Genomic DNA, 26,332 nt, shown 5'->3' on the forward strand with positions numbered 1-26,332 from the left:
TGTTGTATATTTTTAAAATGTAAACATTAAAGCCGGAATAATAATAAAAAATTGCCTTTGCTGTATTGCTACTATGGTTGTATTGAGAGTTCAGAAAACAAATATTATATTAAGTGGATTCATCTTAATATTTTAATCCATGACTTATGTCATGAATGTGCTATATTAATGACATAGCGGTATTGCAAGTGGTGGGTCCCCACCAACAACAGTTACTAAACTTATAATATCAAGGTACATATATTTTAAACTTGGCAAAAACGTATTGCATGGTACCATCGTATTGATGATGGCTGAAAGAGTATCGCGACCGACACATGAGAGTTGAACCATAGGTGCATTCGCCATTTATTGATTTTTTACGGTTTCTATTAGCTTCTTATATTACGTATTAATTATGTATTTATATTTTTATGTGCATAATCTGAGGGTGATCCTTTAAAAGATAATCGGAAGGTAATCGTTTTGCAGTTTTGATACAGGTTAATAGGTATTTACCTAGTTACCCATTATTTACGACCATAAAAATAAATATTAAATATCTGTGAGAGATGCGAACAAATATATTCGTGTGTGTATTTAGCCAAATTGTACCGAAACCGCTTTATCATTAACTCAGTTAGATGGTACTCTAATGGTCACTTTGTCAGGCTTCGGCATGAACTTGTATTCATGAAGAAATAAGCGTAAAACGTGTTTGCGTTTGTTTTTTAGCTTTAGTTGTAAGTTTAGTTTTTTGCATGCCAGATGCTGGTGAAATATGTGTTACTTATGTATAATATTGTCTGACCACCTTTGTACCATATTTCATGCAAAATAAAGTTATTTTCTTTCTTTCTTTCTTTCATATTCAGTACTCACAAATTGTTTCATTGGGTTTATTAGATAGATAATGATGAATAAACCCATTTTCCTGTAATTCAATTCAGTTAGGTGTCTTTGTTACAATTGGATGATTCAAATTATTTAATTATTCAATATCACTTAAAAAAGTAAAATCATATTTTTAAAAAGACACAAGGTACTTAGATACTGACATCGCCTACGGTATTATAAATATATTCATATTTTTATGTATCCCATAACAATATTGGCGTACGTATCCCGATAATTTGTATGGTTATATGCATATATAAACATTCAAAAATAGTCACCAAAATATATGCATTGTGCAGGGTATTACCACTTAGTTTATTCCATTTAATTTGTGGTAAAAGAGATTTTATCCAGCTTAAGTTTAGGAATTTCGATCAGATATACATCACGTGACGTGACGACCTATTTAGCAATTCCCACTTTTAGAGACAAGTTATACTTATGTGGGTAATATAAAAACAATATAGGTACTATTGTATTGTTTCAATTATAAATTTACGAGGTAGTCTCGTGTTTATTCAAATTCAACCTCTGGGCGGATAAAAGTACCGTACTATGGGTTAGGTGTGAGTAAAATTTATTCTGTCACCTATAATTGGATATTAAAAATCCAAATATATTTTATATGTAAGGATTTTTTTTTTAAAAGGCAATGTAGTCTTGTGCCGAACATTTCGGCAGCTAGACCGACGTGTCTCTGACACGCACAAATCAAAAATGAACCGCGGAGCGCTGGTGAAAAAATTTAAAAGAAATATTTTTAATTCGAGGGTAGACTTCGAACGTTCTTCAAAATAAAACCCGTAAGGTTTTAGATTACATAAATAGGCCTACATGAATAAAGTATATTTGAACTTGAACTTAAAAGATAATTCTTTATTGCCCATAGAAAAACTTGAACTTGGTGTTTTAAAATGTGCGTGGTTTTGATCGAGAACCGCTATAGATTTATTAAATTGTGTTATGCATTGCTATCGTGTTGACTCACGGCCAACCCCAAGCAAGTTCTATCTTCGTGACGACTCTAGGCCGCCCCCCAGGTTTATAGTTACCAGTCGTGGACTCACGGCCCGCGCGGTACAAAGTAAATGCAAGGTATTTGATCACAAAGTGTAAGTTTTTTACAAAAATAGTTAAAATAGTTACACTTAAGTATCTGATTTTTTTTTTTTTTTTTTTTTTTTTTTTTTTTTTTTTTTTTTTTTTTTTTTTTTTTTTTTCAGGATCTGAAGGATCTATTATCACTCGGCAATTTTGCTTGAGTTTTTTCTGTTGGGCCATCTAAAACCAAATAAAAAGAAATCCTCCCTCGTCTCTTTAACACAACACAATATGATTATTTAGGGCCCTTTGTTTCGTTGCGCGCTGTCCGATCTTAATTAAACCTTTGGTTGGTTCACGACCAACCCCCGGGCGCAATCGGTGTTCGAAGTACGAACAGACTTTCCATCGTGTTGGTTCACGACCAACCCCCAAGATAATTTTTTCCTTCGTGTTGGTTCACGACCAACCCCCAGGATGATTTATTCCTTCGTGTTGATTCACGACCAACCCCCAGGATGATTTATTCCTTCGTGTTAGTTCTCGACTAACCTCCAGGATGATGAACAATTTCAATAACAAATATATTTTATATTGCACAACGAATACGAAACGAATAATCCCACAGCGTATAAATCGTATAATGTCTGCACTAAGTGCACTACGTATAGGCATTTTAAACGACTTTGAAACAAAATTATGATTTTACGTGCGTTCGTTGCCTCGCAAGAATAAAGAATGAGCAATGGCGGCAAGCCGCGCGCACCATCAAGACTAGGTGAAAAAGTAGGGATAGACCTGTTTGAGTTAAAGTTTTTGCTACCTACTTTAAACATGCGATGAGTTGCCTAGTAGGTTAAAGGACTACCTGGTTTTTATATCTGAAGAATGAAGCTTGAGAAATATAAACAACTGTATACATAATACCCGCCGACTTCTGGCCGAAGGGTGTCGTGTTTCGGAGGTTCCGGGGCAAACTGCCGAATCCGACACAAGAACAGACGATTCAACGGAGCCACGCCGTTCTGTCGCACTCATAGTGTTATTTTATATGTACGTTAGTCTATAAGGTATATTATGTAATATGGGCCTTGTTGCCTGAATTAAATTTTAAAATAAAATAAATAATGTTAAAACTATCATCCCTTCAGTGCATGGTCATATGTAAGTAATTTTCTACAATCATGAATCATCCTCTAAGAGGGCTTGTCTTAAATAAAGGATTTATTCAATTTACTTTAAAGCAGAAAATCACGAGTACCCTATCTAGGTATTTTATCTGTAAATTTTGGAATAATTCATCTTTAATTAATTGCAAATTAATAACTGGCCTTCATCCATTTATTTATTTCAGAACCGTGTATTCCGTTAAAATTCAAATAACGAACGTCAACTTTGTATACACTTTCTAAATAAATAAAATCGCCATTTTCTTTTTTTAAAGAAACGGTAACGACACAAGTCATATTACAATCAGCTCCTGTACTACTTATTTAATCCGATGACGAAACGGCAAATGCCGAGCAGGCGTCCAACCATCATCCGGATACATTGTAGAAACAGTATTATAAATCAGAAAAAATGGAAAGCAATTCGTAATAGCAAAAAAATGTGCAATTGCGCACGCAACGCATAAGTAGTGAAGAAAAATGGGGTTTTCCTCGTATGACGTAGAGTACTTTCACTTCACGCACTAGATTGATAGTAAAAACAAGTGATGTTTGTAATTTACTTCTGGAAAAAGCTAATGATTGGTAAGATTATTAGTGATTAGATTCCACACGACAAACTGAGTTGTGGTCCTGTGTTGATTTTATTTATACCGCAATGGTTGCAAACAAGTCATTCGGCCGATGGTAAGCGGGCACCGTAACCTATGAGCGCGCCGACCTTTTGTAGTAACTAAGCCTTTTATTGTAAATATATTTTATAGGCGTCACGAGTTGTGATTATATCGCGATGAATGCTTATAAGTTATGTGTTATAACGACATCGTACGCTGTAAAAGTAACTTTAATGCATTCAAGTAAGGTTTATATTTGCTAACCTTGTATAATCAATGACGTTGGCGAGTGCGTGTCATTTTTGGATATAAAAAAAGGCGGAATGGGTAAATGCAAATCTCACGACGTCAACATACTATATCCTTGGAAACTGTTAAAACCTTACTTATTTTTTATACCTCTCGTTTTCGGTGATTTAAACATCAGCTACCTATTTTATAAATAATCGATTTATTACATACATTATTTAATAACTACGTTGGCAACTAATGAGCGTTTCAATCGTGCATAACTTTCTTTTAATAAATAGGTTGCATCGGTTGCCGTTTCCACAATTACGTGGTTTAAATATACTAATTGATTTTGATCGATCACGCTAACTAAACGCTGAAGAATGTCAAATAAGATCCAAGTTTCTTTCAAAGATCGTTTTCTTTAACTCACTTCAATTAATCAATTTCGAGTGGTAAAAATTAGTTGTACTTATAGTCGAATAGTAGTCGAATATGGTCAATGATTTAAATATTGCTAATTCTAAAGATATCGTAAAGAGGCCTACTGATTATCAGTCCGCCGTACGATATCAGCCTGTCAGTTAGAACATAAATTTGACAGTTCCGAACAACTGACAGGCCGATATCGTCCGGCGGACTGGTAATCAGTGGGTCCCTTAAGACGTAAGAGTTTCCTAAAGTCGAGATAAACCTCCCAAAACATTCACTTGTAATTTTCAACTCCGATACTACTTGCGTTTACCTAATAGAACCTAAAGGAAAACACCAAGACGCGTAAAGCAGTGGAACTATTGTAGCCTCAAATTTGACAGCTAAAGTAGATGGCACTGTGCGATCTATACATTATGCAGTAGGTAACTAGGCTTTTAAGCGCTAACTTTGACAGTGCAGTTAAGGTCAATGTAGAAGATCGCCTATAAGGGAAGATCGTCTACAAGATCTTTCGTCGCTTTTAACTCATGCGGTTGTACACATACTCCAATCACAGAAAGGTCTGTTAAGAGTCCCCGGCAAGCTCGGCCGAATTTCACCTTCCCATACAAACGGAGTTTCGTTCTCATTCTAAAACTACGTGTTGGATTGTAATGAAACTTTGCACATACAATGACATGAGGTATATCTAGGTCTGTAATTAGTTTATATAGCTCTAGTATATAAAACAAACGAAATAGAGCAAAAACAAGTTTTGTATGAAAAACTTAAATTCGCTGTATTTTTTTAACTATTTTATCTGAACCTACATAAACTAATTACAGACCTAGATATCCTATTGTAAGTACAAAGTTTCAAAGCAATCTAGCTAGTCGTTTTAAAATGAGGGCCTATTAACTACGTTTGTATGGAGAACCGAGCTTGCCGGGGACTCTTAAACAGGAATGATGAACTTTCTTTCTGACTGTGTCTCAGCGACGTAACATATACAAATACGAGAGTTCCTGCGCTATGACGGTCTTCCCTGCAATACATTTTATATGCCGGTCTTCCCCACATTGACCTTGCCACAAAACATTGGCGCCATCTACTCCAACTACCAGTTACTTTCACATGTTTTTGAACGTACTTTACGTTATTAGTATTTCCCTCAGTTTATGCTAGTATTGACAATCTTGCTACCATCCTGGTCTAACCACGACTTAACCTGTAACAACACACATTTTCTACGTAGCAACAATTCTCCTAAGCTAATTACGATACAGTGGAAGGGTACATGCATGCTATCTCATTTATATTGTAAAGACACTGCGGTTGTATTTTGTCCTATACGGCTACCATGAGTTGACATTTGACATTTACTCTAGCGACTGCGTGAACTTGATCGCCGTCCCTCTCGATCGCACCAATACATCAGTGCGAGTGAGATGGACTGCGATCGAGCTCACGCAGTCGTTGGCGTAAACGACAAATGTCAACTCATGGTAGCCGTACTTACAACCCAATGTACAATATTTGTCACAAAATGTCATGTTAGTCATTGAATCTCTTTTATGTATTTGATAATAGTAAAAATAAAGCTGTTTCAAGAGTAAAAACCATAAAATTTTGTACGTACATTATATTGTACACTGGGCATTATAAGGACATTAGAATGGGTAAATCAGGGACTGTTTTTGAGACTTGATTTTTTGACATCCAGAGTTTGCGCATTGTATAAGGAGCCACAGCTTTTAACATTGGCTTTAAAATTAGAAGCACCAATGCTAATTAATAAATCAATATTTGCACTTAGTGACTTTCACTGGTTGACTTTGATAAGCAGGATAAGCTATGGTGCTTCATACGGTGGTTCTTAATCAAACGTAAAAACAAAGATATCAAACGCCTCCAAAACCGACCCTAAAAAACCTTAGTAACATTTGAATGAGCAACATTTTACAGGGATTATTTCCATTCGAAGCGAAAACTTTACATATTTAGCAAGGAAGCTTCTGTCACTGTCTAAAAATAATTTTCGAATAGCCCACGCAACGCACCGCTGTGTCAATGTTTTATTGAACCACATTACACTATGATATAAGTATTTATTGATTTATTTAAACTTTATTGCACAAAACATAAAAATAATGTACAAATGGCGGACTTAATGCCTAGTGGCGTCAACGTAATGGAAATAGAACAAAAGTCCAAATCTCTAGATCAGTCCTGAAATTTGGTATGTATGTTAATATAAAACCTGTTTTCATGTCGAGACCATCATTCGTTTTATTGTTTTATCCTTAAAAAATTCGCATTTTTACTTTATTTCCAATAGTAGAGTAGTATTGATGTTAAAAAGTCAATGTTTAATTTTAAACGGTGGGTTACAATAAATCACTTATTTTAAGTGAGGAAATGAAGTCATTATGTACGAGTCAAGTCCGAATTCGCCCTGAGGGTCGGGTGGAATCTCGACACAATGCGAATTTAAATTCTTTTGTGGTGAGCGTTCCGTCTGAACGACTGACCTTCACCAAGGAGGAGTTTTGGCCCCCGACACAACAAGGTCGCGAAGTGCATGGCAGCCATAGTGTGTGTTTTAGTTTTTTAAGATTATACCTATAGGCTATATTGTATAATATGTATGCTAGTTTTAAGGTATTTAATTATCTATGGGCCAATACTTGCCTGAAAATAAAGATTTTTCATTCATTCATTATTTTAGCGTACGTTGCGCAGCCAATCGAAAACGGCCTCAAGTCTACCTGCACATTTATTGACCACCAAGCTATTTACCATCCAGCTACGGACCCTAAACCCAAACTAATATCATGTACACGGCACTCCACAATCCATTCTATACACAAACATACAAAACTTAAAGCATGACGAAATTAATTTCAACTCTTTGAGACTATGAATTTGTTCCTATTGTAGTACATAGTATATTTTAGCTTAACATAGTTAGATTAGTGTGTTATGAGGGCGTGCTCGAGGACATCTCCATTGCCACTGATGCTGGCACTTGCATCTGGAAATTGTTAAAATACTGTGATAATAGGAAAAAAAGAGATACACGATACACCTTATGACCAGACACCGTCTAAATAAAAAATTGAAATAGATGTAAATAACGACCCGGCCCTTCATCGCACGGGTAGTTCAACTTATTTACACAAAACCTTTACAAATTATACATATAAACCTTCCTCTTGAATCACTCTATCTATTTAAAAAAACCGCATCAAAATCCGTTCAGTAGTTTTAAAGATCAAAGCATACATAGGGACAGACGGACGGAAAGACAGCGGAATTTATTTTATACTATGTTATACGAAAGAAAAAGTGACCAAGGGCTGGAATCGAATCAATCGTCCTCTGAATTCGCGGTATGTTGCCAGACCGCTCGGCTAATTTACTTTCGTATATGACATTTATTTCAGTTAATATTTTATATAGCAGTGGCTCAGACTTTAAATAACACAAAATAAATATTTTGATAAAATAACGAATGAAATTCAACCCAATTTAATATGCAAAAAATTGCAAAAAACAACAGAGTTGCATAAGTTTTGTTTCATGAATTAAAATAAATTTAATTTGTTATCTTTATTTAGTGGGGTCCCTTTGTTTCCCATAAAGTTTTAAGTCATAATGTATTTGGGAACCAATAGAGACCCTTATTTAGTAATTAAAACTGTTTCCAAGTTCACTCGATAACACGTCTACGGTAACGATTGGTTTCTTTTTTCGAACTGTCAAATCAATTAGCCACTATGGAATTTATATGAAAAACAGAACAATGAGGTCACGGTCAAGTTACCTACTCTTTATATTTATTGCGCGTTTATTAAATAGAAACTGTGTCTGAAAATAACTGCTGTCTAGTTTTTTATAATATTTTTCTGGTGCTTTATTTCTAGTGCTTCGTTTCTGGTGATTTATTTTAAATACAGGCAACATCCCTATTAAGACGACACTTCACATGGCGACCCCGTCAGTAACGCAACTGTTCTCAACGGTATAACAGAGTCCGTCTTACCTAACTCTTCGCCGACTTTGACAGAAAAAAGTGTGGAAACACACTTAGCCATTACAAAGTCCGTGTAAAGTTAGCTTGGTCCGATTCTAGCCACGCTAAGTTTTCATGCCAAATGCTACATTTTATAGGGATATGTACCTAGTTGGTTATTAAGTTCTGTTACGAGAGTTTTCACGGAATAAAAAGAAATATCTAGGTAGCGATTTATTATTATTCATGTTTACAGTTGTAAAGCTTATTTATAAGTGATAAGCTTACAATACAACCTACCAAACTTTAATCGAATTTAAACTGTTGTGAGACATACTAACATGTCGCGCGGGTGACTAAAACAAGTGAGTCTAAACCGTGAAATTTGTTAATAAACTTTCCAAGGATTCCCATAAATTCTCCATCTGAGTTTTATATTATAATATTATCATGTTAGGATCATTACAAAATAAGTTATCAAACTGTGCCTATTTTTATTATTTTAAGATTTATTTTATATTTGACGACCGGTCTGGCCTAGTGGGTAGTTACCCTGCCTGTGAAGCCGATGGTCCTGGGTTCGAATCCCGGTAAGGGCATTTATTTGTGTGATGAGCACAGATATTTGTTCCCGAGTCATGGGTGTTTTCTATGTATTTAAGTATTTATATATTATATATATCGTTGTCCGAGTACCCATAACACAAGCCTCCTTGGGCTTACCGTGGGACTTGGTCAATCTGTGTAAGAATGTCCTATAATATTTATTTATTATTTATTTATTTATTTAATCAGTTAAAAAACCTAGTAACAGAACTTAGTGACTGACTAGGTATGCGTTTTTACTGCCAAGTTTGTGCACAGTCAGCATGGTCAGAGTTGAACAACTCACCTTAGGCTTGGGCAGGTGCGGCGAGTGCTGGAACACGTCCCCGATGCTGTCCAGCGCGCGCTCGTCCAGCACGGCCTCCAGCGCAGCGGCCAGCTCCGAACTCTCCGCGAATGACGAACCACCTGTCAATATTTAAAAATTCATAATGTGTCCTGAAGAGACATACTGGAATACCGTCACTTTCTGCAAGACGCCGAACTCTCCGCGAATGACGAACCACCTGTCAATATTTAAAAATTCATAATGTGTCCTGAAGAGTACCTGTGACATTGAATAGGGGGTATTACTGCAATGTACTGTCACCAGAGTGCAGCACTAGCCGTTTTAGTAAACCATAGAGTAACTTATATATACTGTGCCTTTAACAGTTTTTTGACAAGTTTTCAGAGACAATAAAATATGACATTAATGTATCAAGGCGGCTTGTTTACAGAGGATCTACCGGGAAACGCGAATCCGAATTTTCGATATCTGCCTCTTTATCGCTCGAATATGCAAGAGTGACAGAAATGTTAGATAACGAAATTTCGATTTTCTAGTTTCGCGATAGACCCTCAGATTGTGGTAGTGTAGAGTTTTGCGTGATATTCCCTATTCTATTTAAGGCCTCCATCCTCGTCCTGCCCACCATACTGAGTGTAAGCCATTGAAATTTAAACCAAATTATGAAATAAAACTCGTCCACGAACGCTATAAAGGGTTCGAAACGTCGGGATGTATTATAAATTCAATATACGCGATATAATCCGTTTTCATAGTTTTATTTTATGAGTAACTATCGCGGTAACCGAAGACAATATTTAAACCATTTTAGAAAATAGCGTTGATTTTCCCTTGTTTCATGTTTTAAGTAAAGATTTTTTTTTTCGTATAAACTTGCTAAAAATGGAATATGTCCCTTAAAAATAACATTGGGGCAGGACGAGTAAAAAGAACGCAACAATACTGGGGGATGTACAAACCTTGATTGAAGAATTCCGTGAACGCCTCATCAGGAATCTGGCTGAGTACTGCTGGGTCCAGAATATCGTCGGGGGGCACTTGACCCACTTCTGAAACATTAACACCTACTTTTAACCTCGTAAGGCCCACCATACAGTTTCCCTGTTTTTAATTTGAACCTTGTTGCATAGAAGATTACAGTGACTTTCGTTTGTTTTAGAAAACAATGAAAGAAAAGAAATGCTACTTAATTCAGCGTAAGATACAAATTAGATTGAAACAGTGTACGTTGTAATGGCTCCGTCGGACAGAAAAATAGTATACACACCTCGGCCTTCTGTTACGCAGCGTACTACGTAGGCGAACAACACGCGAACGCGAAGCGAAGCGATGCGTTGCGGAGTGAATCAATCCTTTGATACCTATAGAAGTGTCCTACGTGGGCGATCTCTCGCCGTGGGCCCGCTGCGCTGCTTCGCTTCTCGTTCGCGAGTTGTTCGCTAACGTAAGACGCAGCTTTATTCATAAATAATAGCATGAGAGTGAGACGTTACCAAGTTCGTGCGAGTTGGTGGCCGAGACGATGAACTCGTTTTCGCTGAGCGCGCCCATGCCGGTGTCTTCCGAGCTCTCGTTTGCCGACGAATTCGAGCACACGTTGATTTCTATAAACATAATAATAGCGCCTGTGAACGGGTTCCAGCAGGCGTTCTACATGACATTAAAGGTTTCCAATCGGCCTCTACGTGTTGGATCTATATCCCCACGCAAGCCTATCAGAAGACCGGAATTTATAGGCCCGTGAAATCCAAAATGGAGATACGAATAATAATACATAATGCAGCCTATATATACGTCCCACTGCTGGGCACAGGCCTCATCTCAACATAAGGCAGAATTATTATAAATACAAGCGATGGTTATCTAGCGATAAGGCAGTCTGAGCTGAGGTATCGACTTCGAATCCCGGTTGGTACCTATGACTTTTTTTGATACTCATGTAAAAAAAAAACTGTAGGCCTTAAGGGTTCTTTTAAAAGTCAGTAATGCATATACAAAGACCTCATACAGTGACATAAAAGTAGCTTAAAGATAACGTGAGGAAATCGGATTCATAAGGCCTACTTTTCCCTCTGGGTTAGAAGGTCGTATATGATGCGTACTGTACACGATGGCCCAGCGCTGGACCAGCGAGATGGCCATGCGATGGTTGATTGCACGCACTATATGGAATGGGCCACGTGTAGATGCGTGTACGCACCATCGCTAGCCCACTACCTTTGATGTGCGGACGAAAAACCGACACTGTGACCATCCCATCGCCATCCCTCCGCGCCATAAGCCATCCGACTCTACTACCCTCTCTTCACGCTGTTTCCATCTTAGTGGGCCAGTATGATGGCCCATCGTGTAGGAGCCATGACCTTCTATGGGCATCACATCCGGAACGGAATGTATGAAACAGCCAAATTTTTTTGCGATTTCAGCATTGGTCCTATAATAAAAGTTGTTCAGCATGACCTATAAAGTCACTACGTAGAGTATGAACGGTGGTTGAAATTTCACCCTGTATGTGGTAGAGATGCAACCGATAGTTTTTTGGCCGGATACCGGATGTTCGGCCTGACTGTCGGCCGAATATTCGGTATCCGGCCGGTGGAACTATACACACATTCCGGTTATTCAGGTGCGAATTGCGCAGGTTTTGACCTGTTTCGTAGTGAGCGTTCGCGCGGACACGTTCTAGGTTCGCAATGAGTGCGTATGCAAGTGTGTGGAATGTTTAATTTGTTTCAAAATAATAAACTAGTACGATTATGACCGTGACTGTTTCTTAAATCCAATTTATTTACTCCGAAATCAAGCAAAGTTACTATCCGGTATCCGGCCGGATATTAAAATAAAGGCCGGATAGGCCGGATACCGGATAGTAATCGAATATCCGATGTATTTCTAGTATGTGGCATGACTTTTGGTTTGATTTAATTACCTGAGAGAGATTGGTTAGGCGTAGGCACGGGCCGCTTGGGCAGGCGCCGCCGGCGCTTGGCGCGGCGCGGCGCGGGCGGCGGCACGCGCTTTCTAACGAGCTTCTTCGGCTTGCTGTCGCGGCTCAGCTTGTCGTAGTTGTCCTATAACGAATACACGACATTTTATATACAGGGTGGAAAAAAAACCGTTTGAGCTGGTGAAAGAAAGAGAAGTAATACTTACTCGCTTCCACGCATGCTCAGCACAGAGCGGTATCTGCTCTTGAAGCGGCAATATCGGCTGCTTACACCTCGCTCCCCCCGCAAACACCGCTGCACAAGACGCGTATAACCGCTGTTCGGGCGCCAAAGTAACGAACGATAAGCAGTAACGCCCACAAACGAACGATTCCCGATAGAGTTCATGAAAGAGAGAGAAGTAATACTTACTCGCTTCCACGCATGTTCAGCACAGAGAGGTGTCTGCTCTTGAAGCGGCAATATCGGCTGCTTGCACCTCGCTCCCCCGGCAAACACCGCCGCACAAGACGCGTATAACCGCTGTTCGGGCGCCAAAGTAACGAACGATAAGCAGTAACGCCCACAAACGTCTCAGTCACTAAGAACGATTCCCGATAGAGTTCATGAAAGAGAGAGAAGTAATACTTACTCGCTTCCACGCATGTTCAGCACAGAGAGGTGTCTGCTCTTGAAGCGGCAATATCGGCTGCTTGCACCTCGCTCCCCCGGCAAACACCGCCGCACACGACGCATACAATCTTTGTTCGGGCGCCATAGTAACGTGCGATAAGCAGTAACGCCCGCAAGGCAAGCGCGGGGCGTCGCAACCGTCCTCGGAGCAGGCGGAACCGAGGCACGGTTTTAGGGAGCCACTCTCGCCGCCAGACCAGCCGATTTCCCTGTGAAGTTACAGTGGATGTTAAGGCCGTTCCATCGGTTTGCCGCTGTCTCTGTTACATTTCGCAAGAAAGAACGGGAAAGATCATGCGCGCCGAGTGTCAATTTTGATCGAATTTTGTCGATTTTTATTTATTTTAAAAAAGTTACCCTATAATATCGAAATTCGAAAGCTATGAAATTACTATTTAAGTTAAGATTGTTTTTTCTTCTTTTTTGTTTATAGTATCACATAATAAATAACCAAGTAAAGTTGGATTAAAAGTCCGAGTTAGAGGTTACTTTGAGAATTAATTGTATCGAGCGAAGTGTCATAATTCGTGTATCAGAAGCTATGATATTAAAGAAAATGTAGTCAAGAACTACATATATTTTTTCACGTCTACGAATATCAACGCCTCTTAGAAAAACAGGATCATATAAGGAGATTTTTCGCATTCTGGCTCAGGGAACCGCCTTAATGCATACCTTATCAAAGCTGTGTTCACGATAAGTTTTTGCTAAAAATTTAAAGTTTTATTAACGTTTCTTTAAACAGTCCTCAATTCATTCCATGCGATTTTAGTGCCGAAACTAAATGATGTTGCGTTGTATTATCACGAAGTTTCAACAGCCGCCTTTGGACTCCGTCGTCACATTAGTTCGACGTAATTATAATACATTGTCAATGGTTTTTGTCGTATTAACATTATCACTCGTTAAGTATGGCAAATTTAGTTTGGTCGAAAATTTATTTGCAAGAATTTGAAGATAACTTACATAATTACATACTAACATTAACAAAAGCTTGTAAAAATAACAGTGAAGGTACAAGTCTGAATCAAATTTAAAGGGGAACCTATCAATATAGCAAGAATAATCACAGGTACATACCTACTCGATAAATACTAAAAAAGTTCTGCCTTCCGAGGCAGTCGAGTAACAAAATCCTTAGAGATGTAAATAACCTGAGTCTTCGCCGTTCCCACGAAGACAGGACCTCAGGCATGCCGCGCATCGCTAGCAAATGGTTCACAATTTGAGTTGGAAGGCGGCACGATGAGCCTTGCCCGTTGAGTTGTTTCTGTAAAAAAGTTTGCGATTGGAGTGGTAGGCCGTCGGCTCCCGACCGATTACGTCATTTAAATTTGAAATTAAACGAATTAAAATGATCGAAATTAAACTATCGTGAGACGTGTTTCAAAAAAGCGACTAAAAATAATAGTGAGTGAAAGCGTACTAATCTAAATATTTTAATTAAAATGAAATGAAAATACCAACAACTCAAAAACGACGTATGCCACCAGGCCTAGCACATGATTGGCGCGGCAGTATCTTGCCGCGAGATAGACTTACCCGTCTTTTACTAACTGTATGAATTAAAGGGGGACGGGTAGTCAATGACGCGGCGGGATACTCTATTTTACTTTAATTTTACTTTAGCCTATTTTACTTTAATTTAAGCATCATTTACAATAAATTGTACGAATTCTTTGTAGGTGATGAAAAAATCAAAAGGTTAAACGTGTATACCAAAAACGGTCATGTCTTCAATAACTGACGTCTTTGTACCTAAATTTATATGAATTTCATGTTAACAATTTTTGTTTTGTACAATAAAGTGATTTACTACTACTACTATAACTTAAAATAATATCTCTAGATTGTATATGACTTGCCAACTCTTTAAGCGTTATGTCCAAGAAATAAGACTTATTTTCCTTCTTATCTAAATATGTGGACGACAATAAACGTAGCAATAAAGTTAATTGGGATTCATTCAGGTAAACAGAAAGTTAAGACGGAATTTTAATAAACCTTAATATTTGTAAGTTAATATCTACTGTGTGATTCTGCATTATAATTTAACTAAAAGCAAAACACTGGACATTTTGTAGACCTTACATATCATATCAATGCAAAAGTTGCAGATTTATTTTGCAACTTTACTTTAAAAAGAACAAAGCCGTTTTCCCGATTTTCTAGCTCAACTCAAGATTATTCACACTCATGAATCATAACACCATACCCAAACGCAATTTTTTACATGTTTCCTGAATGAACATTTTTATTTAAACTCAACCAAAACTTCATCACCATAAGACTCAAAATCGGAATACTATAATCATTCCAATGAATTGAATCATAATGCGACTCTTTAGGACCACAATTGTATAAGCCATGGAAATGTTTACAAACATTAGTGCGATAAATATTGATAAGAGAACAGTGGGCAGTACGTCAGTACAAAGGCTTAAGTTATCACGTATGATTGACCTTAGCAGAAATCAGCTGTTCTGTTGAGCCATATGTGCAATCTTGTAACTTATACACTGAGATTAAGGTGCAAAATTGAATGAGTTTAATAACTGGTTATTGCAAATGTTATGCTAAGCTGGTACTGTTTGGGTGCTGATAATGAATCACGTGGTTGTCTAATCGTTTTCTTTCAATGGTTTATCTCTATCGATTGAATAGAATTTACTGGGTTTTTTAAACTAAAGTGTCAATGTCAATGCTATTAATAACTACGGCAACACTTACGTGAAGGGTTATTATTTGTTTAGTAGTGTTTGTGTATATCTTTGACATTCTTGTTATAGTTACTATGTGTGCCACATGCCACATGGGATCAAAACCATTGAAAGATGTTAATCAAAAAGTGTCAATACAGTCAAATAAATTCTACTTATTAAAAAGAAAGAGTATGTGAAAGAATCCGTTATGGACTCAAAGCTTTTTCAATTACGTTTTTAGAAATATTATCATATTTTCAGAAGTCTCCAAATTCAGGGATTTTGTTTGCCTGTTGTTACTTATTACCACATAAGTAGTCATTCCTTTTCTTTCGTACGTACCTTGATGATAGCAGCAAGTGATTTGTGCTCCCGATAATCCCTCGCTAAGCGTAGAGAGGTGTCCGCTCTGACGACATGCCTTCTTAACGCTGCCCTGCGGAGCGCAAGACGTGCTCCTCTGGACTCTGCCGCGTTTTCTTCTAAGCAGACGGGACCGTTGCCTAATTCTAAAAAAATAATAAGTACAAGAATTATGAAAAGTGTTAGGCGTTTTGAGGGTCTAGGCACACCCTCCGCTACCTTGGTGACTATTCGGTTCGTAGGTATTTCACTGAATAATCAACATAATAACCATTACAATCAAGTGTTTAAGTACCGTAAACTTTGTCGAGATTGTTTACCATGCTAAACATGACGCGGCTTGAAAAAACAGTGATTTGCTACCAAACCGCTGTCTACAAATCTAATAATGCCCCATCAAGAGAAAAGGGAGACCTATAGGTAAATATATAAGCTGCCCGACTGGCGACCAACAAATCCTGAGCAAGTTTATAATAAATAAAAATAAAAAAGCCCTGTATTCTTTGTAAAACAGTTATACAGATAAATATAAATAAAACTAAAACTAACTATAAAACTTATAATTAGTGTTTTAATTGAAATAAAACTATGAAAACGGATTATATCGCGTATATTGAATTTATAATACATCCCGGCGTAGCTTTATCGCGTATATATCTTTACTTGAAAATATTTGTATTATTGTATAACTAGCCTTATGAACCGATTTTGCATGTACAACCAGCCTTAAAGTGTATGATGGTTAATTATTTTTTGTATGTGGGTATTTTTGCACTTTGTAGTTTTCCTCAGACACCCGTTGACCACGAATGTATTATAAATTCAATATACGCGATATAATTCGTTTTCATAGTTGTATTTCATGAATAACTATCGCGGTAACCAAAGACAATATTAGTGTTTTAATTGTTCAAGAAACCCTAGGGGTGGGTAAAGGCCACTCTCCCCGTCCTGTGCTACTGTCATCCAGCCTGTACCGGCTGTTCTCTTTATATCTTCGTCAGAACGCATCAGTTAGACGTCGTCGATGTAGCAACTCATATAGAGCATGTTTCTGTTATTCTGTTTATTGTATGTGTCGCCACCAACTCATAGTTTTAAGTCAGGTCCCCACTGAAAACCAGCGCCACGGATTACCGCGGCATTATGCTGAGTGGGGTCCTATTTTAGCGTCCAATGTTTTTTTGTCTGTATGTTTCCTTTTCCATATATGTAATCTGTTGTGGCGTTAAATAAATGTATTTTCTTTCTTTCTTTCTTTCTTATTGACTTTTACCCTTCGAGCAACACCGGGAAGGGAGTCGGCATTCGCACTGTTTCCCCTCTGCCGAAGCACATGCCCAACTGGTGAACTGGGCATAGCGCGGTGCGTGTTGTGCCTCATCCGTACCTACACAAAAAGAGGTCGAGGTGTGCATGATTTGTCTTTGACGTGTGTCAATGTCTATGTATTTGTGTCGTCATTACAGATTGGATTTTGTGTGTAGTGAGTGAGAACTGCGACTGTGAGCACGTTTCCCTCCGCAAAAAATGGCAGAACGATTTGTGAGGTAAGATATCGCTTAGGCTCCTCCCTTCCAACGTGTCGGAAGCCGGTGTTGCTCAAGCTTTTACCCATTTGGCTACTATAAATTCTTATAAAATTACGGTAACTAGGATTCTTTGGTAAACTCAGATATATTGTTACTGCTACTGCTCTCAACCCCGAACCTGAACTGAACTCTGCCTGAATCCCGGTTTTGTATTGTCAATGGGCCTACAATCAAACAAGCTATCCCCGGGGCGTGGCAAGCAGTCAAACAACATGTCCCCCGAGGCGTGACAAGCTAAGTTTGGGAACATGTTTTCTAGGTTACAATTTACTAACAAACTTACCAAACTCAGGTATGTTATCATCGTCACTGCTACTGCTCTCCAACTGCCGGAATCCCGGTTTTCTATCATCAAGAGGTCCGCAGTCAAATAAGCTGTCCCCAGGGGCGTGCCAGGCTCGATTGGGGACGGGTACGGCGCGAGGTGTGGGTATCCGCTGCAAGGCCTCGTGGACCGCCGGCCCGCGGCCTCGCCGGACCTTGCTTTGGGACGACTTGGCTGGAAAACAATTGTTATTTTCCAGAAAAAGTAATAACAGCTACACATAAATATCAGTGGACTTTATGTCCTTGAAATAGGGTTTACGAATTGTCAATTAACAGTGTCAATAACAGTCCAATCTTGTATGTAAAGTGTATTCATCCTTACGTGTCTTATCATGTAAACAAACGTGACGTCAGTGTCATTCCAACAACACGATTCATAGACAATCTAGACATCGTAATGTAAGATGCTTTTGAGGTGATCCGTTCGTTACTGCGATTATTGATGAAAATCTTATTAGAAATGATATTTTTCAGTGGTTATTTCAATACTTTGTTGGTTTCTTTAAGTATACAACAACATTTTAAGTCATGATTATTGCGTTATTCCAGAGAAAAGTGTGATAATGTCTTCGAGAAGTGTTTGTTTACAACTTTACATGATAGGAGAAGTAAGGATGAACACACTTTAGGTACAGTCACGTTCCGTGCTCGTTGAGCTATTTAGGGTTCTAGCTAAATTGGACATTCCATAGCGTGAGTATCGATCAACCAATTTAGATAGAACCCAAAATGGCTTAACAATCGCGGACCGTGATGGTACATTGAGGTGAACAATGTTTAAAATATTTGAGCTCTGTTTTTAGACACATACGGACGAGTCACGTTTCTACTCTGCACCAATAGTTCCCTAATCTTAAGACGTGCAAAGTAGTCTAAAATATTGTATAGCCCAGAGACAAATAGGGTCTTCTACTTCAGCTGTCGATACTGCGGCTACAATATTTTACACAACTTAACGCGTCTTAGTATCCAAACTAAACCAAAATCACTATCCAACTTGGGAATAAATCAAATTATTTTGATTTTTTTTTTTTGAAGTAGTTACACTACTATATTTAAATTATAAACTGAAATACATAACATACACTCAAGAAAAAGTGACCAAGTCCACCGGTGGCCGAGGCGGGAATCGAACCCGCGTCTTCAGTTTACGCGGCTAACGCCACTACACCTGACCACTAGACCACCCCGGCCACCGGCCGGCCGGCGGTGTATGTTATCTACTTCAGTTTATAAAATCACTATGTTCACCTGTTACACTAAAACAGGTCAAAGAACTACAGTTTGCAAATATGCATAATTGCATGCTTAACCAGCAAAATATATCACTGTACGGGAAAACCTTTCCAATATCACCTTGTTGTACCATATTTTATGCAAATAAAAGAATTTTATTTTATTTTAATAAAATTCAGCATTCATTTGTTCACGGATTCGTGTGAGAAATGATCTCAGGTCATTCACCTGTCACTCAACTGTGTAATGTATGGTTAGATTAGAATGAAAAAAGACAAACATTTCCGGAGTTAAAAAATTAAGTATAGTCATTAATAGAGATGCACCGGATATTCGGTTACTATACGGTATCCGGCCTATCCGGCCCTTATTTTAATATCCGGCCGGATAACGGATAGTAACCTACTATCCGGCCGGATACCGGATAGTAACTGCTTGATTTCGGAGTAAAGAAATTGGTTTTAGAAAACAGTCTCGGTCATAATCGTACTCGTTTATTATGTAGGTATTTTAAAACACTCAAATGCACGCGCACTCATTTCGAACCTAGAAATGAGTCCACGCGAAAGTTCACTACGAAACAGGTCAAAACCTGCACAATGCGCAACTGCAAAACCGAAATGTGAGTATAGTTCCGCCGGCCGAATATTCGGCGGCCGGATACCGAATATTCGGCTGATGGTCAACCGAACATCCGGTATCCGGCATCCGGCCAAACAACTATCCGTTGCATCTCTAGTAATTAAGCGAGTGTCAAATTTGCGGGACGAGTATTTCGTTGCAGTTTACGTCATTTTAACTAAATGAAAGGCAACTTTATTTAAACAATGGTGTAAAAAATTGCCACTACAGTGGACTATAGAGATAGATACTAACTTCTTTACTAGTTTATAAGTATATACGTTCACCGCTTGTCCTAAAAAATCCACAGAGTTACGAAAAAATATGGTATTTTCGTAACTCAACCAGGGGTGCGAAATTCCTTCTTTCGGGTATTCTCGGCTCCGTTCGGCTCATTATTGCTCCGAGCAATTACTAGCGTTCACACAACTTGACGTCAGATAAGATAATGACTTGAATTTTGACAACCCTAAATAACTGCAAGGGATAGTGCTATATCATCATCTTCCTCGCGTTGTCCCGGCATTTTGCCACGGCTCATGGGAGCCTGGGGTCCGCTTGGCAACTAATCCCAAGAATTGGCGTAGGCACTAGTTTTTACGAAAGCGACTGCCATCTGACCTTCCAACCCAGAGGGGAAACTAGGCCTTCTTGGTATTAGTCCGGTTTCCTCACAATGTTTTCCTTCACCGAAAAGAGACTGGTAAATATCAAATGATATTTCGTACATAAGTTCCGAAAAACTCATTGGTACGAGCCAGGGTTTGAACCTGCGACCTTATATACCTTATATTGCGACCTTATATTGATTATAGTGCGACCTTATATTGTCTGACCCACCTTTTGTACCATATTTCATGCAAAATAAAGTTATTTTTCTTTTCTTTTCTTTCTTTCGGATTGCAAGTCGCACGCTCTTACCGCTAGGCCACCAGCGCTATATATTAACAAGTAACTCTCAATAATAAAAAAATGTGACACACTTTTATTGCTGACTGTACTTCTTCTCATTTGCATGTCTATCGATTACTTCTTGAGACCTTTCTAATGAGCCTAAACTTGATGTGTTTGTGTTATTCCATCGAGGAGTTCCTTTGGCTACCTACTAGACACGTGCGCCGCGCCGCCGCCGCAGACAATTTTTCCACGCCGCCGCCGATCAATTTGACCGGCGTATGATCGGCGTGGAAAATTTTGATATCAATCGTGTCTTATTGCATGTTGCGTAGTGAGTAGTAGATAGTGTCAGAGGTATAATTTAAAGATCCTTAGCTTTTTCGCTTATTATTTGCCAGTGAAACAAATTAGCATCATTTTTGTTGATGCAGTGTTAGCTGTGATAACGAATTATCGTTAATTTAAAGTATTATCATTATCTCATAAAAAGTTTCTCAAGCCACTCTTAAATTTTCCGTCGGAGAGCTCGTCTATCAAATCTTTGGGTTGTCGACTAGTCGCTCGCAGTATGTAGGTCTCAAGACAAGCTGGTTTGCCCTGCAGCAAGTGCCATGCGACAAGGGACAGTTCTAAGACATTTTGTTGAGCGAGTCAACCTGCCAGAGATGTTTACTTTCGAAAACGACGACATCTTATTATCTGTCTGATAACTAGACTTATATTGACCGGGATATAGACCGTGATTACCTTTTGTATTATTTGTGAGCTCCCGATATTTCGACGCAGTTGCATGCATCATGTTCACGGGTGACTGAAGATAGCGGGTGGGTGTCAAAGTTGTGTAGACAGCGCTCTGTCTACCCTCATTCTTGCGCGTCGGCTGCGTTCACTTTCAACGTTACCAACGGTCGCATTCACACTTGTTGGTCCGGTCGCGTTCACACTCGTTGGTCTGTCCAAACACACTACACTCACGGTGTCACTACGCGTGTTTGATTCGGATATCACTGGTTTTTTACACAAACAAATCCCAGGATTCCACACATTTGACAGTTTAAACCCATCTTCACGATTGAAATTTTGGTATTTGTGAATTTCAACGGCTTCTCTTACCAATCTTGGTATATAGTGGCGTTCTGTCGAAATGACCTTGGGACTATGCAACTCGATCCAGTGATTTGTACCCGACTCAAGGAGATGCTGAGCAATAGCTGACTTGCGAACGTCATTGTTCTTGACCGCAGCAATGTGTTCTTTAATTCTGCAGGCAATAGTGCGTTTGGTCTGCCCAATGTACGAACTACCACAGCTGCACTCAACTTTGTATACACCAGGTTTTTCCAGGGGAAAATTGTCTTTAGGCGACCGCAGAAATTGTGCAATTTTCCTGTGCGGGGTGAAGATGGTTTTTACAGAGTAGTTATTTAGTATTTTTGATATCTTGTCTGTCACACCCTTGACGTACGGCATAAACGCTGGCTGTCTCTCAACACGATGAGTGAGGCGCTTGGTTTTTGTGTCCCGCTTGTCAATGTTAACTCTGTAGCCATTCATCCTCAGGACACTCTGAACATGGTTCAGCTCCTGGTTTAGATGTAGCGAGTCACACAGAGCGTGTGCTCGATTAGTCAGTGATGCCACAACCGAGTTTAACTGTCTGGGATGATGGTGCGAGCTCGCGTGTAAATAGCGGTCCGTGTGAGTCGGTTTCCTATAGACTGAGTGTCCCAGCATGCCACAACCTGTAACATTCAGTCTCACATCCAGAAACGCAATACTCCTTTCTTGTTCCATTTCCAATGTAAACGACATAGATCGGTGCATGCTATTAAGGTGTCCTAGCATCAGTTCAGCTTCCTGTTTACCACCCTTAATTATGCAGAACACATCATCCACGTACCTCTTCCAAATTTTAACGGGAACTGGGGGCGCAGAAAGGGCTAGGTGCTCAAAGTGTTCCATCCAAATGTTAGCCACCACTGGAGCCACCGGACTGCCCATCGCTACTCCCTCTGCCTGTATATAATACATGGTAATCACGGTCTATATCCCGGTCAATATAAGTCTAGTGAAACTAACCGTGAATCATTCAAAACTCTGTCTGATAAATTTAGACAAATGTATAGGGGCGTAGCTAGAGGATATGGCGCCCAGGGCAGCCAAATTTCACCAAATTTGCGCCCCCTGACGACTGACAAAAGTTTGCATTGGGGGCGCCAAAAGTTGCCCATTTTGGCGCCCCCCTTGGATGGCGCCCGGGGCACTTGCAGCCATCAAAAATTATGCCACGCCGAGGTCACGCCGATCACTCCGCCGCCGCCGGTCAAAAAATCATCGGACGCCGCCGCCGATGATTTTGCCATCGGCGCACATGTCTACTACCTACCGGCTGCATCATCAAAACACCTCCATGTTAGCATATAATTGCATTGTCACCGGAATTACGATAGTACTCCAAATTTCAACTGACCAGGGAACAAGGAAGTGGTTCAAATTTGAGTTACAAGATTTGAAGCACTATACATATATACAAACTAAAGGTATACACGCAGTGAAGCTAAATAATAGTGTGTAAAAAGGTAAAAAGGGTCAGCATGATTCGTCCCTGAACCGCTGTCAAACTTCGGTTTTGTAGGAAGTTTCCATTCTGTACCATAGTACTATTATTTATTCTGTGACTCAACGGAAAATTACATACATTTTTTTCGGGATAAGTTTTGATTTTCATCCGGGCCCAAATAAGGTGCTCTTCGAACCAGTCAAATTTTATTCAAATGTAACAAAAAAAAAATTTCTTGAACAAAATAAAACGGCCTATAAATAAAGTGAATGTAAACCTTGTAATAGATAACTAACTACCTGACAATTATTGGATTTACATACTGGACTAAGAATTTAATTGGAAATACTTAACAGCATTGATTATATCAATTAATCAAAATGGTCGTCTGTTATACAGGTTTGTTAACAATAATGGCATGACATACCAATTTAATGTCATTTAGACTGTTAGTCATTAATTACTTATGCTATCTAGCTGGAGAAAATACGTAAATAATATTGTCTTCGGTTACCGCGATAGTTACGTAAAGTTCCAGATCTGTAGCAACAGTTTTGTGCAGATTTATTAATCCCCAAAAAATAAGAGATACAGTGCGTTGGGATAAGTTTGAGCGGGTTTTTCATGCGGGGTAAGATGAAAACCCCTCATGAAAAACCCGTTCAATCTCACCCCAAAGCACCCTAAGCTCTTTAACCTTTTGGACGCCAATGACTGATATATCGGCACCGCAGGTCCAACGCCAAAGACTGATTAATCCGTCACAGACCACAGAGCAACATAGACCTATGTGCATGTGCATAAAGTTCAATTTCAGTTTTGACACTTCGGTGTTTGCTTTTGTGTTTGACACGGCGTCGTAAAGGTTAATCTTTCATATGGTTGTGGTGGTCAAAAATCGTGGGTTAAAATGTATAGAGCAGAAAAAATTAACTGTTCTCGAAAAAAATGCAGATGACTAAAAATTCGGTCAGGAACCTTCTCATACAAAGACAAGAGGTTAAGCTCATTCTCAACCACTGACATAAAATGAATAATATTAGGGCCTGTTTACACATTGATTAGTCTTAAGTGTGAGTTCAAATATTCACTACTTGTGTAAACAGGCCTTTTCTTGCAGTTTGTAACAAATGCTTAGTCCGTAGATTGATAAAATTATTTCCTTTTGTGATTTTTAACAATACAAAAATCTCTTGGTTCGGTTTTGGGAAAATTGGCTGTTACGAAAAAAAGGGCGCAATTATGTTTTATGTGGAGTTGCACGCATCCTTAGGCTATGGTAACTGCTTACCACCATACGGGCCATATGCCTGATGCCACCGATGTGGTATAATTTTCTTTTAAATTTTTTTCAATCCTTTAGGTTTTTAAGTGTTTTAAAATCTATCTGATTTACATAGAATTATAGGTAAGGTAACCAACATACCTGATGGTGCTTTCTTCACTGAAGATGGTGGTGCTTTAGGTGGGGGTGCAGCAGGAGACTCAGTCTTTATAACTGCCGGGGCATTCTCAACCAGCCCCTGTTCTCTTTTAAAAACATCCAGAAATGTTTCCGACCCCGACAGCTTGGGATTTGACGAGGACTTACTATGATTAGTATTAAGACTATTAATACTGACTTTCTTACATGAGGCTACATTATTAGATTGCCCCTTTGGGCTATGAACACTTGGCCGTCTTGCTTCAACAGAATTACTTCGACTGATTTCTTTTCCGAGGCTTGGATTCTTTGCTTTCTGAACTTTGGTATTAGTAGTCTTCACATCTTTGTAATTTGGAGTCATGGGATGCTTAGGCTCGGGCATGAAATGCCCGTTAGGAACAATCTCGAGCTTAATCTCATCCCTGATGACCTCCCCGTTAGGAAGAGAGCCTTTAATCTGAAGATCCACCTCATTGTTCGGGCTGTCCAAGAACTTAGCCTTCACTTCTACATTATCAGGGAACATGAAATTATCATCTGTATGACTAACAGTTATTTCTCCGGCAATGATGTCAGAGTCATGAAATGTGTAAAGCTCGTTGGGATCTATTTTAAATTTGGTTTGGAAGAAATTTTCATTTAAGTGTGGTATGTAAGTCTGTTCATCGCCCGAGCTATCTTGTATGAACATGTTAACATCTCCACAGTTGCCCGAGACACCTTCCACTGCCAACTTGTATTGAGTTGCGCAGCTTGCGTCTGATATATTTTGTGGAATGCCACTGAAACTAATAAATATAATGATTAAATTTCTTTAAAAAGATAACACAACAGCACATTTATATAGCTATTTAACTTACCCCACATTTTCGGTAGTACTCAAAAAAGACATGCTGTGTTCATTTTACAACTTATAGATACAAACAATGCTTATTTTGTCTGCTAACAGGAAATGCCATTAAATAAACTTGGTCCCACTGCTTCATACTGCAATAATGATATATATTATGAGATAAATATAGGAGGCGTTGTTGATAAGTATCACAAGTAGTATTAATAAAAACTTCGATGTATTTTCATTACTATTCACAAGGAAAAGAAATTCTTGTATAGTACTGACAATTACTATGACATCTGTCAAAATGAATACTTTTATTTAAGATTTTCTCCTTCTTTCCATGTATTAATAGCCAGTTTGAGGGAAAAATTAAGATATTAGGAGCGATTGGAAGTTAACGTTCCATTGTTTTTTGTGTTTTTACTTAAACAAATGCCGATAATGTGACTGGTTACTTACATTTTAATTATGACTATTTCAAGCACATATTGCTCATGGCGGGCTTTAGAACTACTTTGTCAACGAATTTCGTACACCAACCACTTAAATTTATGACAAAGGTAAGCTTCTTTATACCAAAACAAATTAAAAACACACCTATTCAATAACATTAAATGAATGACAGATTACAGCAAATGGCAGCCAAAATGCGGCTGCGTTCATAATTAGTAATACATACGTATATTTTTGATTACGCCCTAATTTAAGAATTAAATTATTTTTGCTTTTTATAATACATTCGTTTCTGGTACATTTATGATTTAATTTTTAATTTTTAAATGAATAACTTTATCTGAAGGTCATTTATGTGAAAAAGGTCATTTTTCATTCATCTGCATTATTAAATGCATTTTGATGTATTTATACGGTACTGTGAGTATTTATTTATTTCTTC

The 26,332-nt window shown here is 38.6% G+C and overlaps 1 protein-coding gene across 1 annotated transcript; it reads right to left on the bottom strand.

The window, feature by feature from the left end:
- Positions 1-812: 812 nt before the first annotated feature.
- Positions 813-26,068, bottom strand: LOC134748638 (uncharacterized). Its single transcript, XM_063683435.1, has 12 exons — positions 25,897-26,068; positions 25,460-25,586; positions 24,600-25,387; positions 17,816-18,031; positions 15,920-16,086; positions 14,030-14,145; positions 12,835-13,084; positions 12,185-12,326; positions 10,749-10,859; positions 10,215-10,304; positions 9,253-9,374; positions 813-7,379 (listed from the first exon to the last, which is right to left on the bottom strand). The coding sequence occupies exons 2-12, from the start codon at positions 25,489-25,491 to the stop codon at positions 7,326-7,328; spliced, it is 2,088 nt and encodes a 695-aa protein (XP_063539505.1). The 5' UTR covers positions 25,492-25,586; positions 25,897-26,068; the 3' UTR covers positions 813-7,325.
- Between the last annotated feature and the right edge of the window lie 264 nt (positions 26,069-26,332).

Source organism: Cydia strobilella, chromosome 16, assembly GCF_947568885.1.
Source record: "Cydia strobilella chromosome 16, ilCydStro3.1, whole genome shotgun sequence".
NCBI classification, from domain to species: domain Eukaryota; kingdom Metazoa; phylum Arthropoda; class Insecta; order Lepidoptera; family Tortricidae; genus Cydia; species Cydia strobilella.